The sequence below is a fragment of the Drosophila rhopaloa genome, unplaced genomic scaffold (assembly GCF_018152115.1).
Source record: "Drosophila rhopaloa isolate 14029-0021.01 unplaced genomic scaffold, ASM1815211v1 contig_163, whole genome shotgun sequence".
Classification (NCBI taxonomy): domain Eukaryota; kingdom Metazoa; phylum Arthropoda; class Insecta; order Diptera; family Drosophilidae; genus Drosophila; species Drosophila rhopaloa.
Window position 1 is genome coordinate 10300947 of NW_025335043.1, and position 14583 is coordinate 10315529.

The following is a 14583-nucleotide window of genomic DNA, read 5'->3' on the forward strand; positions in this document are numbered from 1 at the left end:
ATAGTGATGCCGATTACAAGCCACAATTCGGCTATTTTAAAAATCTTCTAACGGGATCTTGCCATCATTCTTCTATGTCCTCCGAATTCAATTTTTTTGTATGGAAACAATTATTACTATTTTTAATCTCATCAATTGTAACTTTAAAATAGTATGGACAATTTTTGATTTACTGCATTATTTTTTTCTCAAAATAATAATCTGATAGTTGCCTCTAGCTGGTTTCAGCTATAATTGAACCCTGTTAAACGATGGTTACAAAACGATAGTTGCCTGATTGTTGCAGCACGGCCACACTGAGGTCCAGACATCACGTACACACCACAGCTGGCCACACCAAAACGCAGTGTCTTTTTCTTTATTTATGTTCGTAGATTTTTGGTTGCCTGGCTTTTTGTTGTTGCGCCACATTAACAATAACAATTAAAGCGCGCCCCCACCGCCGCCCGCGTATTAAAAAAGTGAAAAATCGGGATCGCGGACTAACGTGCCACATGCGAAAGGCGAAGGCAACATTGCGTCGTCGTCGGGCGTCGAACAAAGCGATTTTTGGAAAAGTGAAAACGGCGCCATTTTAGAAGCAGGCAAGCCACGGCCAAACTCGCAAGAAAAGTGCAAATGCAATGTGTGAAATAATAGATTGTCCACGCGCTAAAAACTCGACTCTATATTAAAGCCGCGAGTGAAGGTGCTAGCCAAGAAAACAATCAAGCGTAAGTGTTCTGTCTTTTTTTTGTTGGATGTCGTCGTCTGTGTCGCGGTTTGACCTACTTTAAAGTGCCACCAAAACCCACTTGGCTAACGAAAATGAACGTATTTTAGATCCCCAGCGACTCCAAAATATGAGCAGTGGCCAAAATGAGACGGCAGCAGCAAAGGTTCTGGAAACGCAACGCGCACAAGAATCCGGCAGTGAAAATGAGGCAAGTCTGGGCAGCAACACTAAACCACTTCGATATCTATTGAATATTTCCCACCCACAGGAAACCGATTCCATTACGGATCAATCGAGCCAGTCGAAGTCCACCAAGTCAGCCACTCAGTTCAGCGTGCAGCGTTCGGACACCGATGGCCTGCGCATGAGAATCTCGGCCATCCGCCCACCGCCAGGAGTCGCAGCAGTAACCAAGAAACCACCCCTAAAGCCCAGAAAAATGTCCACCCAGGACACCGAGTCCGGCTGCTCGGAGGCCAGGAACAGAGCGGTCAGCAAGAAGGTCAAAGTCAAGCGCAAGAAGCTGGCCAGCAGCACCAGTGGGATTGGCAAGTCGGAGACCTTGTCGAAGTCCAAGAAACCACAGATCTCGGCCTTTTCCTCGGATTCAGAGGATGATTTGCCTTTGAAGGTTCACCAGCAGAGAGCACCGCGATTGCTGCTCACTGCAATCTCCCAGGCGGCCCAGTCTGCCAGCAAACCCAACCCTCTGGACATTGGAATCTCTTCCAGCGACAATGAGCTGCCCAACCTAGTGCAGGCGGCCATCAAGAGAGTGGAGAGTGATACGGAGGACACCACGGTAGAGGGCAGCTTTCGCAAGGCGGCCAAGGACAAGAATCTACCCCAGTATCAGTCCACTTTGTTGCAGGACTTCATGGAGAAGACCCAGATGCTGGGACAGAGCACCAATTCGAAGTTCCCGGAGGAGAAGGTGGTTAAAGCCAAGGAGGAGACCGTCCTGCAAGCCGCTAATCCTCGAAAGCGCAGAGGTAGACCCAAAAAGGTGGTTGCCACAGCTCCTGCTTCGGGAAATTCTGGACCTGCTATAAACGAATCCGCCGATTCGGGCGTGATTAGCACCACCAGCACAACGCAAAGCACCACTCCATCCCCGAAAATGCAAAGTGAGAACATTGTGCCCATGGGTGCCGTGGCAATTGCCTCCGGCAGCAAGCCCAAAATCGATATGGCGTACCTCGACAAGCGGATGTATGCCACCGAGCGAGTGCTCTATCCGCCGCCCAGGAGCAAGCGGCGTCAGAACAATAAAAAGACCGCCTCCAGCTCATCCAACAAAGAGGAACTTCAGCTGGATCCTTTGTGGCGAAAGATCGACGTGAACAAGAAGTTTCGGCTAAGAAGCATGAGTGTGGGTGCGGCTAGTGGAACTGGAGCTAGCACCACCATTTGCAGCAAGATCCTGGCAGCCAAGAGCGGTTACGTCTCGGATTACGGAAGCGTGAGGCATCAAAAAAGCAGCCACAATCACAATTCCGGCTACAAGTCCGATGCCAGCTGCAAGAGTCGATACAGCACCAAGAGCTGCATGAGTCGCAGGAGCAGGGCTAAGAGTTGTGGCTACCGAAGCGATTGCAAGGAATCCGGAAAGTTGGGTCTAAGGATGAGGCGGAAGCGCAGGGCCTCCATGCTCTTGAAAAGCACTGCAGACGATCCGGTCGAAGATCAGGACATCCTTCAGCTGGCAGGGTTATCTCTGGGTCAGAGCAGCGAGGAGAGTAACGAGTACATCAGCAAGCCAAGCCTCCAGAGTCTGCCCAAGACGAGTGCCAGCAAGAAGTACGGCGAGATCAACCGCTATGTGACCACGGGGCAATACTTCGGTCGTGGCGGCAGTCTGGCTGCCACCAATCCGGAGAATTTTATCAGTAAAATGATGAACCAGCGGAAAGAGACACCGGCTCCCAGCAAATCATCATGCAAAATTAAATCCCGTCGCTCTTCGGCAGCCAGTATGTGCAGCAGCTATGTGTCTGGCGTGTCCAGAATGCGTCGCAGGCATCGTCGGAAGAGTTTCAGCCACAACAAGTCCTTGAACATTGACTCTAAGCTCCTTACCGAAATCGAGATCATCACGAGCACCTTCCACTCGAGGTGTCGCATACAGGAGGATCGGCTGACCGCGAGCAGTGGCAAAGAAAAGCTACTGGCCGATGCCAACAAGCTGCAGGCCACTCTTGCAGCTCCAAGTCCTGCACAGCAATTGGTTTTAAACGGAGGTGGATCAGCTTCAACGCTTCCCAAACCTTTAAAGCGGGCCCTGAAGAAGCGAAAGCTCAGTGAGCCCCTGGTGGACTTCGCAATGCTCTCGGCCAGTGCCAGTGGAACTCCCAATGGCAGTGGGAGCAGTAATGGTAATGCGAAGCGACGGCACAAGAAATCCCAGAGCAATGACAGCTCCAGTCCCGATGATCACAAGTTGCCGCTAAAGAAGCGTCACTACCTTGTGACGCCAGGAGAGCGTCCCCCAGTGGAAGTGGCATTCGCCAATGGAAAACTGAATGCAGAGGCCTGGGCCGCAGCGGCGGCGACGGCCAAGAGCACTGCATCCACCAAATCACAGGCGCAGTTCAATGCAAGGAGCGGAAAATCCGCACTAACGCCCAAAAAGAGGCACCTCCTTGAGCAACCGACGGCTGTCAGCGGAGCTGCTTCTTCAGCCAGCAATTCTCCCCTGAGAATTGTTGTTGATAACAACTCCATTAGTGGAGGGAAGTTGCTGGATATCAGTCCCAGCTCTCTGTGCTCCCTAAAGCAGCAAAGGAGAGGAGGAGCAGCGAAACAGAAGGCGGCGGCAACAAAGGACTTGGCTCAGATGCAATCCCCAGCTGGTAGCTATCCTCCACCCGGGGTGTTTGAGCCATCTGTAGAGCTGGAAATCCAAATACCTATTGGTAAACTGAACGAATCGGTCATAACAAAAGCGGAGGTGGAGTCTCCGTTGCTCTCAGCTTTGGATATCAAGGAGGATACCAAAAAGGAGATTGGTCAGCGAGTTGTGGAAACGTTACTTCACAAAACAGGCGGCAATCTTCTCCTGAAACGCAAGCGAAAGAAGATCAATCGGACGGGATTCCCCACGGTGCGCAGGAAGAAGCGTAAGGTCAGCGTGGAGCAGCAGCCAGCAGCCGTGATCGAAGCACCCGAGCCGGAGATTGATCCCGATGATGAGCCCCTGCAATCCATAAGAGAAACCCGGAGCAGCAGTAGTGCCCAAGTGCAGGCACCAGCGAATCCTGCTATGGATTGCGAGCGTGTGCCTCAAGCAGGTGAAGCCAGGGAAACCTTTGTGGCCAGGAGCAATCAGAGAGCTCCCCGGCTATCGGTTGTGGCATTGGAACGCCTACAGCGACCCCAAACTCCCGCCAGAGGAAGACCGCGAGGTAGAAAACCCAAGAATAAGGAGCAACCTGAAGTTAAACCCGTACCGCCGCCGCCCAAAACGGAACCCGAGGTAAAGATAGCCAAGAAACGTGGTCGACAGCCTAAGCAACCGGTAATAGAAGTGCCGCCTCCCACACCCACTTCTCAACAGAAGAAAACCAAACTCGAACCGAATATTAAACTCCCAGCTGGCATCGATCCCAACACAAATTTCAGTTGCAAGATACGCTTGAAGCGGCGCAAGAACTTGGAAACGGGAACTAACCAAAGCAAGAAGGAAAAACTTATTCAACCAGCACCAGTGGAAGGGATTCCTGCTGAAACTCCCGCCAGTCAGGAGGAGATAGATGCCGAGGCGGAGGCCAAGCGGCTCGACCAAATCCCCATCGAACATGATCCCTTACCCGCCAGTGAATCCCAGAATTCTGGTCCACCAGATTACGCAAGTTGCAGTGAATCCAGTGAGGACAAGGCATCAACCACCTCCTTGCGAAAACTATCTAAAGTAAAGAAGACCTATCTGACAGCAGGACTCTTCTCCAATTACTTCAAACAATCGCTAATGCCGCCGCCAGCGAAGGTGAATAAGAAACCAGGTCTGGAGGAGCAGCAAGTGGCTCCTGTAAGTCTTCTCCCCCCTCCTCCCTATTGCGAGAAGTATCTGCGTAGGAGTGAAGTCGATTTCGAGTTGCCCTACGACATATGGTGGGCTTATACGAACTCGAAACTACCCACTCGACACGATGTGCCATCCTGGAATTATCGTAAGATTCGAACGAATGTGTACGCCGAGTCAGTGCGTCCGAATCTGGCTGGATTCGATCATCCCACCTGTAACTGTAAGAATCAGGGCGAAAAGTCCTGCATGGACAATTGTCTCAATCGCATGGTTTATACAGAGTGCTCGCCCGGCAGTTGTCCAGCTGGAGAGAAGTGTCGGAATCAAAAGATCCAGCGGCATGCAGTTGCACCCGGAGTGGAGCGCTTTATGACGACGGATAAGGGATGGGGAGTAAGGACTAAACTGCCCATTTCAAAGGGCACCTACATACTGGAGTACGTCGGAGAAGTGGTCACCGAAAGGGAATTTAAGCAGCGGATGGCCAGCATATATTTGAATGACACCCACCACTATTGTCTTCATTTGGACGGTGGACTGGTAATCGATGGCCAGCGCATGGGCAGCGATTGTAGGTTTGTCAACCACTCCTGCGAGCCCAACTGCGAGATGCAGAAATGGAGTGTCAACGGCCTATCTAGGATGGTCCTTTTCGCTAAAAGAGCCATCCAGCAGGGCGAGGAGCTGACCTACGACTACAACTTTTCGCTGTTCAATCCCTCAGAGGGTCAACCCTGCAGATGCAACACGCCCCAATGCCGTGGTGTCATCGGAGGCAAGTCACAAAGGGTGAAACCCCTGCCCGCTGTGGAGGCCAAGCCTGCTCCAGAGGGACCCACGGGTCGAAACGGTCGCCAACGGAAGCAGAAGGCCAAGAAGCATGCTCCACGGCAGGCGGGAAAGGATACTGCTTCAGCAGTGGCGGTAGCAAAACTCCAACCGTTGTCCGAAAAGGAAAAGAAGTTGGTCAAGCAGTTCAACACGTTCCTAGTAAGGAACTTCGAAAAGGTAGGTTTTCATTTTATAGTTAATCCACTTAATTTGTAAATAAACTTGTGTGAAAGAGTGGGTCATTATTAAGTATTACATATTTTGTGTATTATATTATTATCTAACCATTTCCCTTTTCTTCATTAGATCCGCAGATGCAAGGCCAAGCGAGCGTCAGCCTTGGCATCTGCTGCCACTACTGCATCTTCTCCAGGGCACGGCGTCACAAATGGCGATATCCCTGGTCGACGCCCTTCCACACCATCCTCCACTTCCCTGGCTGCCCAGATCTCCGCACTTTGCACACCTCGCAACATGAAAACTCGCGGATTGGCTCAGGCAGTGCATGATCCTGAGCTGGAGAAGATGGCCAAAATGGCTGTAGTTCTTAGGGATATTTGCAGTGCCCTCGAAACTCTAAAGATGTCCGATCTATTAACTACAGTGTCCAGTAAGAAGAAAAAGGCTATTAAGAACTCTACAAGTGGCAAATTAAGTGCAACAGCTGGAACTTCTCGAGTGGAGTTCAGATCAATACAGGCTCAAGTCGAACAGGGACATTACAAAACGCCCCAGGAATACGATGAGCAGATGCAACAGCTTTTTGCGGAGGCCAAACAGCAGCATGGCGATGACGAAGGAAAAGCCAAAGCACTGCAATCTCTGAAGGATTGCTATGAGCAACAGAAAACGGCAAGCTATCTTCAGCTGGTGGAGATTCTAGGCGATTCAGAGTCATTGCAGAGCTTTAGACCAAAGGAGGTGGTTTTACCAGAGGACGAAACGCCAAAGGTTGCTGTAAAAAAATCACCCGGAGCAAAGGAAAGGGATTCTCCGTTAGTGCCATCGAAAGCAACACCTCTACTGCTTCCCGTTGAAACATCTCCAGAAGAAGATGTGATCCGTTGCATTTGCGGGTTGTACAAAGATGAGGGTTTGATGATTCAGTGCGCCAAGTGCATGGTGTGGCAGCATACAGAATGTACCAAAGCGGACATAGATGCAGATAACTATCAGTGCGAACGTTGCGAGCCAAGAGAAGTGGATCGGGAGATTCCTCTGGAGGAATTCACCGAAGAGGGCCATCGCTACTACCTCTCCCTGATGCGCGGCGATCTTCAGGTGCGTCAGGGTGATGCCGTCTATGTGCTGCGGGATATTCCCATCAAGGATGAAGCGGGTAAGGTGCTGCCAACCAAAAAGCATACTTACGAGACGATCGGAGCCATTGATTACCAAGAGTGCGACATCTTTCGCGTGGAGCACTTGTGGAAAAACGAAATGGGAAAGCGTTTCATATTCGGCCACCATTTCCTTCGGCCCCATGAAACTTTCCATGAACCTTCGCGTCGCTTTTACCCCAATGAAGTGGTAAGAGTTTCCCTTTATGAGGTGGTACCCATTGAGTTGGTAATTGGACGCTGCTGGGTGTTGGATCGCACCACCTTCTGTAAAGGACGCCCGATGGAATGCAACGATGAGGACCATTGCTACATCTGTGAGCTGCGGGTGGATAAGACGGCGAGGTTCTTCTCCAAGGCCAAGGCTAACCATCCGGCCTGCACCAAGAGCTATGCCTTCCGAAAGTTCCCCGAAAAGCTCAAGATATCCAAGAGCTATGCGGTTAGTTAAAAAAAATATTAATAATAATGAGCATTTTAAAACCAAAATATTATTTGTAGCCCCATGATGTGGACCCTTCGCTGCTGAAAACGAGGAAGCAAAAGACTGAATTAGATGTAGGAGCCGTGCCAGCAACGATGCAAAAGACACCTGGCAGGCAGGAACAGCAGCAGCCGAAATCGGTTGGGCGAAAGCCGCGTGTGGTTAGTGCGGCCCCAGTGGAAACCACAGCTGTCCATGTCGTGACACCAGTGGTGCCCAACAAACAGGTGAGCGTCAACTGGTCAGAATTATAATTCTTTTACACGTAATTAATTTTGTATTTTCCTCTCAACAGATGCTTAAAAAGAGGCGATCCCGTTTAGAGAACGTTCTGATAACTATGAAGCTTAAGTGTCTAGATGCACAGACAGCCCAGGAGCAGCCCATTGATTTGTCATACCTGCTGTCGGGACGCGGAGCCCGGCAGCGGAAGACCCAGCAGTCCAGTAGCAGCTCCACGGCCAGTTCGACCTAACAAATATAGCCAGCGAATAGGTTAAGCCGTGTATATACGCCTAAAGTTAGAGGCATTGCTTAATATTTATGAAACTTCAATTAACAATTAGCTTGTAGCCATGTAAGATGTAACGGTGATAGTAGTAATTTTAGAATGTACATTGTTATGAACAAATTTCGTGAAGAAGAGCCCAGCGATCGCGGCAAAGATGGAACAGATTATGAATTATGGTTAAACTAAGGATTTATTTAAATACTAGTATTTACGCCACCAGATGAAGCCCCCCATTTAGATGAATTTCTTTTGTTTTTAATTGTTTATCGCATTTCCATATAGATTTTGTTTTACGGAACTATCTCCTTTCGTCCTTGCAATCAAAGGAGTTTGAATTTTGCATTGTTATTTTAAATTATTTTATTATGTTATGGCTGCTTAACTACGAATCACCCAAGTAGGACAACTTATTACGCTATTAGTTTTTAATTAATTTCAAATTGTTATTAACTGCTAACAAAACATTTAAAAGTGAAATAAAAAATATATTTTCATTAAATTACTTGTGTATTTTAAATGAGCCGCCCCTTTTGCACTAGTGTTCTAGGATTATGCATCAGCTGCGTTGTTCAACACTGATTACATGGGCTTAGGGAGGGGGTTTAGTTAATTGAACCCAAAAATATTAAATCTGTTGTTTTTTAGGTTTAGGGTTTAGTTAATTGAACCCAAAAATATTAAGTCTGTTGTTTTTTTATAATAAACATACTTGTTATTAGCTTGAATCTTTAATATATCATTTTTTTAATGTATTTATTTTTTCGTCAAACACAAGGTATAAACCCCCTTATAACTTGTTGAAACCACACCTGTGAATATTCAAACATCTGTTCAACTCAACCGACCATGTTTTGTAATATTTTAAAACGCTCGTTTCAAGCAAATATTAAAAATGTGAATAACTTGAATGTACTGCGATTGAGCAGCTCCTATAATCCCCAAAGCGACATCAAGGATGCACTGGACATAGAGGCCAATCTCTTCGGGAATTCAGATTTGAAGCACGAGCCGGTAAACACGCGGGAAGCTTTACGCAAGAACCGCACCAAATCGTTTGTTCCTAGAAAGCCCAAGGAAACCAGTGCTCCCCCGGCTCCCCGAAAGTTCACGGCTCCCCCTGCTCCACGGATAGCTCCCACTCCCGCTCCAGTGATCAAGGACAGTGAACTGAATCTGGAGTTTGTGCGCCTCACCCTGCAGGATCCTTTGACCAGCACTCTTTTGACCACAGTGCGTTCCCGCAAGCGACGAGACAAGAACCGTCAGATCATCGTCGAGGGCAGACGCCTCATCCAGGAGGCTCTGCAATGTGGTCTAAAAATGGAGACTCTCCTCTTCAGCCAGAAAGATCAGTTGGCTCTGGTCAAGGAGGAAGTGGGCAAAGCGCAGCTGGAGTCTCGGGCAAAGATCTACAAAGTGCCGCAGCATGACCTGAAGACATGGTCTTCACTGGTTACCCCACCCGGTTTGATGGCCATCTTTGACAGGCCCTCAGGTAAAGGTTTGGAGAAGAACCTGGCTGAGCAACAGCGACTGGGCACTCAGCCCTTGCCGATAACAGTCGTGTGCGATAATATCAGAGAACCCAACAACCTGGGCAGCATCATCAGGACGTGTGCCGCTCTACCCTGCAGCCAGGTGGTGGTTACCCACGGCTGCTGCGATCCCTGGGAGTCGAAGGCCCTGCGAGGAGGCTGTGGTGGTCAGTTCCGAGTGCCCATTCGCGATGATGTCCCCTGGGAGGAGCTCCCGTTAACCATTCCACCAGAGGCCGCCGACGACTGTCATGTATTCATTGCGGAGAACAACCAAGAGAAGCGGGAGAACAATCAGACCATTGATTATGCAGATATCGGGGGCATCGGTGCACATAATCTGCTCATTATTGGTGGAGAGAGTCACGGAGTCAGCGAGGAAGCTTACCGGTAAGAATAGAAACATCCAAGGGCTAGCAAGACAATGCTAATACACCATTTCTTACAGCTTCTTAAACTTGGTTGGAAACAAAGGAAAGTGTGTCTATATACCCCTGGCAGCTGGAATTGATAGCTTGAATGTGGCATCCGCTTTGACGTTGTTGCTTTTCGAGTTGCGAAGAAAAATTAACCAGAAGGCTTAAAGTTTAGGTTTCAAATACAAAAATATATATAAAAAGTATTTCGTTGAATAAAACAAAAGTTTTCCTCTAACTATCTTTGTGCAGTATAATATTAAATTGGAATGGAATAGTTTTTTTCCTTTTCTAAAGGCAAAGATATTTTTCTTTCTCCTTGTGTCATAGACATAATATAAATTTATTGCTAGGCTGTTTCACAAATAGAGTAATTAGTTATTACATTAAATTCAACTATTAGCTTCGATTTCCTTGTAAACTTCCCGCTTATACTCGTCCAGACCACCTTCGATTGCTCTGACTGTTCGATTTCCACACACCCAGAGTTCCTTGCAAACGACCTTAATGAGGCGCTCGTCGTGGGAGACCAAGATTACTCCGCCCTAAAAAAAAATTATTAGTAATATTAACATTTTGTATCGCGAAGAAGCTCCTTTACCTTAAAGGCGTTAATAGCCCGGCCTAAAGCATCAATGGTTTCAATATCCAAGTGATTAGTCGGCTCATCAAGCACCAAGAAATTGGGTTCCGCTATTAAAAAGATTTTGTAATAAAAGTTTAATGTTTAAAAAATGCATTATGATCTTACCCATGCACATCTTCGCTAAGGCTACACGTGACTTCTGACCTCCAGATAAACTGGCAATGCTCTGCAGGGCCAGTGGTCCGGATAAGCCAAAGCTACCCAACTGACGACGATACTCCTCATCCGGGCGTCCGGGAAACAGTTCGGCCAGGACTCCCACACATGTCACATTCATGTTCAGATGGTCCACATGATGCTGCGCAAAATATCCAATTCGCAGGCCACGATGCAGTACAATATTTCCGTAAATGGTGCTCAGCTGACCGACAATGATCTTCAGCAGCGTCGACTTGCCCGCACCGTTCTCTCCGACAATACAGATTCGCGAGTCCGAGGTGGCTGAGAGATTTACGCCCTTGAAGATGGGCAGGGGATCCTCGGGGTTGTAGCGGAACGATACCTCCGAAATGGCCAGCACGGGAGGATTGAGGGGCTCCACCTCGGGGAATTTGAGCGTGACCACTGTCTCCTTCTCCACCGGTTTAAGTTCGGGCCTGCAAGGAAAGCACAAAAATAGGTATGTTAAATTTTTCAATGAAGTTCGAAGTTATGAATCGAAGTTATAGACTTACAGTTTTTCGAGCATCTTAATTTTGGACTGCACGGATGAGGCACGATTTGCGTTGTATCGGAAGCGATCGATGAAGTCCTGGACATGCGATCTGTGAGCCATTTGAGCCTCGTATTCCCGCCGCTGTGACTTCAGCTTTTCCGTCTTTGTTTTCTCGAACTGCTCATAATTTCCCCTTTAAGGCAAAAGATAATTAAATTAATAACTTATTTAGACCCTCTTTCGGATTATATTACTTGTATGCCTCCAGTTCCTGGGAATGTAGATGTATAATGTCCGTCGGCACTGTGTCCAGGAAGTTGCGATCGTGGGAAACGACGAGGACAGTGGTGGGCCACGTTTGCAGATAATTTTCCAGCCAGATGATGGCCTTGATGTCCAACATGTTCGTCGGCTCATCGAGCAGTAGCAGATCGGGCTTTGAGAAGAGAGCCCTGGCCAAAGCGAGACGCATGCGCCAACCGCCTGAGAAGGATTTGGTGGGACGCAGTTGCATGTCTGCATCGAAACCCAAACCCTTGAGTATCACAGATGCACGTGCCACGGCCTTGTCCGCCTCGATGTTCTGGAGGGCCGCGTAGGTTTCGCTCAGCTCATTGGAAAGCGCCGCATCCTGCACGCCATTATTCAGTGCCGCCAGGATCTCCTTCTCCCTGGTCAATAGCCTCGTTCGCTCGAGATCGCACTCCAGTACGCTGTCCACGGCTGGTGTGTCATCGCCGACCACCTCCTGCTCCACGTGGAGAACCGAAATGTGCGAGGGAATCTGCAGCTGACGCTCGGCGATCATCCGCAGCAGAGTGGTCTTACCCAGTCCATTGCGTCCCACCAGACCATAACGGCGACCGAAGGACAGTAGCAGATTCGCATTCTGCAGAAGAACCCTGGAAGAGAGTAACAACAGATTAATGTTAGTCAACTGTTTAGTAAAAATATCTTACTTTTCGCCAAAGGCCAGGTCAAAGTTCTCGATCTTGATGTCCATCGAGCGGTTGAGGCCCTTCTGGTCCAGCTTGGTGTTCTTCTTGTTGGTCACCTGGGAGGCTGTGGCCGTTTGCAGCTTCACCGCTACAGGAATCATTCCATGTTTGTTTACCTCCTGCCGTTTCTCCTGCTTCTGCTGCAACTTGGCCTCCGCCTTGCCCAGCTTTTTGGAGTCAACTTTCTGAAAGAATAAATGTGCATTTACTTAAAACATATTGAAGATAAGTCTTATGTGAATTCATGGGGATCTATTGGAGTGGGGATCCATTGCCATTTGGGCTACACTTACATTTCCTCCGTCCTTGTTCACCACCCAGATGCTCTGCATGTCCTTGTCCATTCGCTCCATATTCTTGGCCATCTCCTCGATGTTGACCGGAGCGTTGAGCACCTTGCGCTCCACGTTGACACCGTTGTTTTTCATGATGTTGAGGAACTGCTCGCAAAGCGCCCGGACGCTCTCTTCCGGCCGGTCGCAATCTACGCTCTGCAGGATGTCACCAACGGCATCAAAGATGTCATCTCCGCTGTCGAAGTCCTCCTCGCCTGGGGATGGGATGTAATGTCCGTGTTAAGGACGAGGGGATCGGAAGGTTAAGACAACTTACTTCCGGTGAGCACCCCCACAACATAGGTTTTGGTTTCCGTGTCGATTTTAGGAAACTCACGCTCCAAAATGGTCGTGTATTCGCTCATTTTTTGACGGTTTTCGAGTTGCGGGGCGGGCAGTCGGATCCTACGGTTGATCTTGTTCGCAAAATCAGTTAATTATCGTGGCAGTCGGATATTAATTGACTTTTCCGACTTTTACCACCGCAACGAAATCTTAAAGGGGGAGCAGTGTGACCGCAGCCCGGTTGCCAAAACATACCTTTACCACAGTCACACTGTCCATGGACCATTTCATTTCCGTTTCGTTCCTAACAAAATCACTAGACATTTTGGTCAGTTGGCTTGAATATCCGTTACTAAATGTTGGTACAAACGAATTTAAACACGCAATTCCCGCAACCTTTTATTTATAACATTTCAACAGCTTAGTTTAAAACAGCTAATATTAAGAACGAAAACGGTTTCAATACTGAATATTCAATACTTTGTATCAAAACATAACAAACTTTAAAATTTTTTATATATTTCTTCAAAAGAATTCGCATATTTGCAGTTTAGGTAGTTGACATATTTTATTATATTGTTTCAGTGTCATAACCGCAACGACTGTGTAACATTAAAGTGACCGTACAAAATTTCCCTGCTATCGATTTACTGTCGATATCTTATGTTACAGCGACTAAACAGAATTGCATAAAATTCCGGTTTTCTTTCGACATTTTGCAGTTAAAGAATAATACTATTGAAAATGCTTAACAAAGTAGCTTTAATTGGAGCCATGGTGCGGCGATCCTTCGGAACCAGCCAGATGATGCGGGAGACGTTAAAAAACCATGAGCCGAACAATCTGGAAAGGCGAATGTTGGTTTGGACCGGGAAATACAAGACACAGGCTGAAGTTCCCAATTTTGTGAGGTATTTGGCACTTAGAGCAGAGTATGCAACAGGTCTTTCACATTGATTATCCTAATTTGCAGTCAGGATGTCATGGAGCGCTGCCGCAACAAAATGCGCATTCGTCTGGCTAATATTATGATCGCCCTAACTGCCATCGGTTGTGCCATAATGGTATATAGTGGCAAACAGGCCGCCAAACGAGGTGAATCCGTTACCAAGATGAATCTCGAGTGGCACAATCAGTTCAAGGATCCCAAGGAGGGCGAAGGAGCAGCTGCTCCGGCTGCCAAATAGGAAACTACACCACCAAGCCATTCGCCTACAAACATTACAGCTGTCCAAGTTTCTGTTTTCAATTCCGATCGAAATTGGTGGAAACACAATTAAAAAGTTAATAGTGCACTGCCATTAGGGCTTTACCCTTTCTGCTAAATTAAAATTATTTTGTAGTACCTCTCTCAAATAGTTCCTCAAAACCGAAGATTATAAAAAGTTTAATACACTTTATTTAAGGCCTATTTAGCCAATATTATTTGGAATTGAAAACTGAAACAGGGTCAAATCTTTTAGTTTCTCTTTGGTTTAGAAAACATTTTGTCCTAAGCATGTACACATGCCATTACCTTGCTAGATATTCAGTGATATTTGTAAACTCAAAGTTAGTTGTATTACCAAAGTTAATAAATATTTTATGAGAAAATGGTCTAGGGTGCTAAAATTTTAAAAACTCATGCGTTCTTTATTCTGGGAACTTAAGTATTTATTTTAATAATTTAAATCATATTAAATAGTTATGTTATTTTATTAAGATTTTTTACGGAATTTAAAATGGCATCATCTATTTCGAAATACATACATTATTGGAGAAGAAATGAATACATTTCGAGTATACATATTCAAACTTGGACAGCTTTT

At 47.3% G+C, this 14583-nt stretch overlaps 4 protein-coding genes across 4 annotated transcripts; 3 read left to right on the forward strand and 1 right to left on the reverse strand.

Annotated features, from left to right (window-relative positions):
* The first annotated feature begins 320 nt into the window (after positions 1 to 320).
* Positions 321 to 8374, forward strand: LOC108049529 (histone-lysine N-methyltransferase ash1). Its single transcript, XM_017130732.2, has 6 exons — positions 321 to 713; positions 823 to 923; positions 984 to 5747; positions 5877 to 7352; positions 7412 to 7621; positions 7690 to 8374. Exons 2-6 carry the CDS (start codon positions 843 to 845, stop codon positions 7867 to 7869), a joined length of 6711 nt encoding a protein of 2236 aa, XP_016986221.2. The 5' UTR covers positions 321 to 713; positions 823 to 842; the 3' UTR covers positions 7870 to 8374.
* A 343-nt stretch (positions 8375 to 8717) lies between these two features.
* LOC108049536 (rRNA methyltransferase 3, mitochondrial) lies at positions 8718 to 10088 on the forward strand. Its single transcript, XM_017130740.2, has 2 exons — positions 8718 to 9830; positions 9889 to 10088. The coding sequence occupies exons 1-2, from the start codon at positions 8752 to 8754 to the stop codon at positions 10022 to 10024; spliced, it is 1215 nt and encodes a 404-aa protein (XP_016986229.2). The 5' UTR covers positions 8718 to 8751; the 3' UTR covers positions 10025 to 10088.
* Positions 10089 to 10162: 74 nt separating this feature from the next.
* LOC108049535 (ATP-binding cassette sub-family F member 3) lies at positions 10163 to 13009 on the reverse strand. The gene is made up of 8 exons (XM_017130739.2): positions 12768 to 13009; positions 12449 to 12705; positions 12117 to 12340; positions 11412 to 12059; positions 11177 to 11350; positions 10608 to 11098; positions 10458 to 10549; positions 10163 to 10401 (listed from the first exon to the last, which is right to left on the reverse strand). The coding sequence occupies exons 1-8, from the start codon at positions 12853 to 12855 to the stop codon at positions 10249 to 10251; spliced, it is 2127 nt and encodes a 708-aa protein (XP_016986228.1). The 5' UTR covers positions 12856 to 13009; the 3' UTR covers positions 10163 to 10248.
* Positions 13010 to 13430: 421 nt separating this feature from the next.
* Positions 13431 to 14395, forward strand: LOC108049520 (UPF0389 protein CG9231). The gene is made up of 2 exons (XM_017130720.2): positions 13431 to 13686; positions 13749 to 14395. Exons 1-2 carry the CDS (start codon positions 13520 to 13522, stop codon positions 13960 to 13962), a joined length of 381 nt encoding a protein of 126 aa, XP_016986209.2. The 5' UTR covers positions 13431 to 13519; the 3' UTR covers positions 13963 to 14395.
* The last annotated feature ends 188 nt before the right edge of the window (positions 14396 to 14583 follow it).

Excerpts from the sequence above, each read along its gene's own strand:
- LOC108049529 (XM_017130732.2), top strand. The coding sequence starts at position 843 with ATGAGCAGTGGCCAAAATGAGACGGCAGCAGCAAAGGTTCTGGAAACG. Across the intron at positions 924-983 it reads AATCCGGCAGTGAAAATGAG|GAAACCGATTCCATTACGGA; the intron begins GCAAGTCTGGGC and ends TCCCACCCACAG. Across the intron at positions 7,622-7,689 it reads CAGTGGTGCCCAACAAACAG|ATGCTTAAAAAGAGGCGATC; the intron begins GTGAGCGTCAAC and ends TCCTCTCAACAG.
- LOC108049536 (XM_017130740.2), top strand. The coding sequence starts at position 8,752 with ATGTTTTGTAATATTTTAAAACGCTCGTTTCAAGCAAATATTAAAAAT. Across the intron at positions 9,831-9,888 it reads GTCAGCGAGGAAGCTTACCG|CTTCTTAAACTTGGTTGGAA; the intron begins GTAAGAATAGAA and ends CATTTCTTACAG.
- LOC108049535 (XM_017130739.2), bottom strand. The coding sequence starts at position 12,855 with ATGAGCGAATACACGACCATTTTGGAGCGTGAGTTTCCTAAAATCGAC. Across the intron at positions 12,706-12,767 it reads TGTGGGGGTGCTCACCGGAA|GCGAGGAGGACTTCGACAGC; the intron begins GTAAGTTGTCTT and ends TCCCATCCCCAG. Across the intron at positions 12,060-12,116 it reads GACCTGGCCTTTGGCGAAAA|GGTTCTTCTGCAGAATGCGA; the intron begins GTAAGATATTTT and ends ACTCTCTTCCAG.
- LOC108049520 (XM_017130720.2), top strand. The coding sequence starts at position 13,520 with ATGCTTAACAAAGTAGCTTTAATTGGAGCCATGGTGCGGCGATCCTTC. Across the intron at positions 13,687-13,748 it reads GAAGTTCCCAATTTTGTGAG|TCAGGATGTCATGGAGCGCT; the intron begins GTATTTGGCACT and ends CCTAATTTGCAG.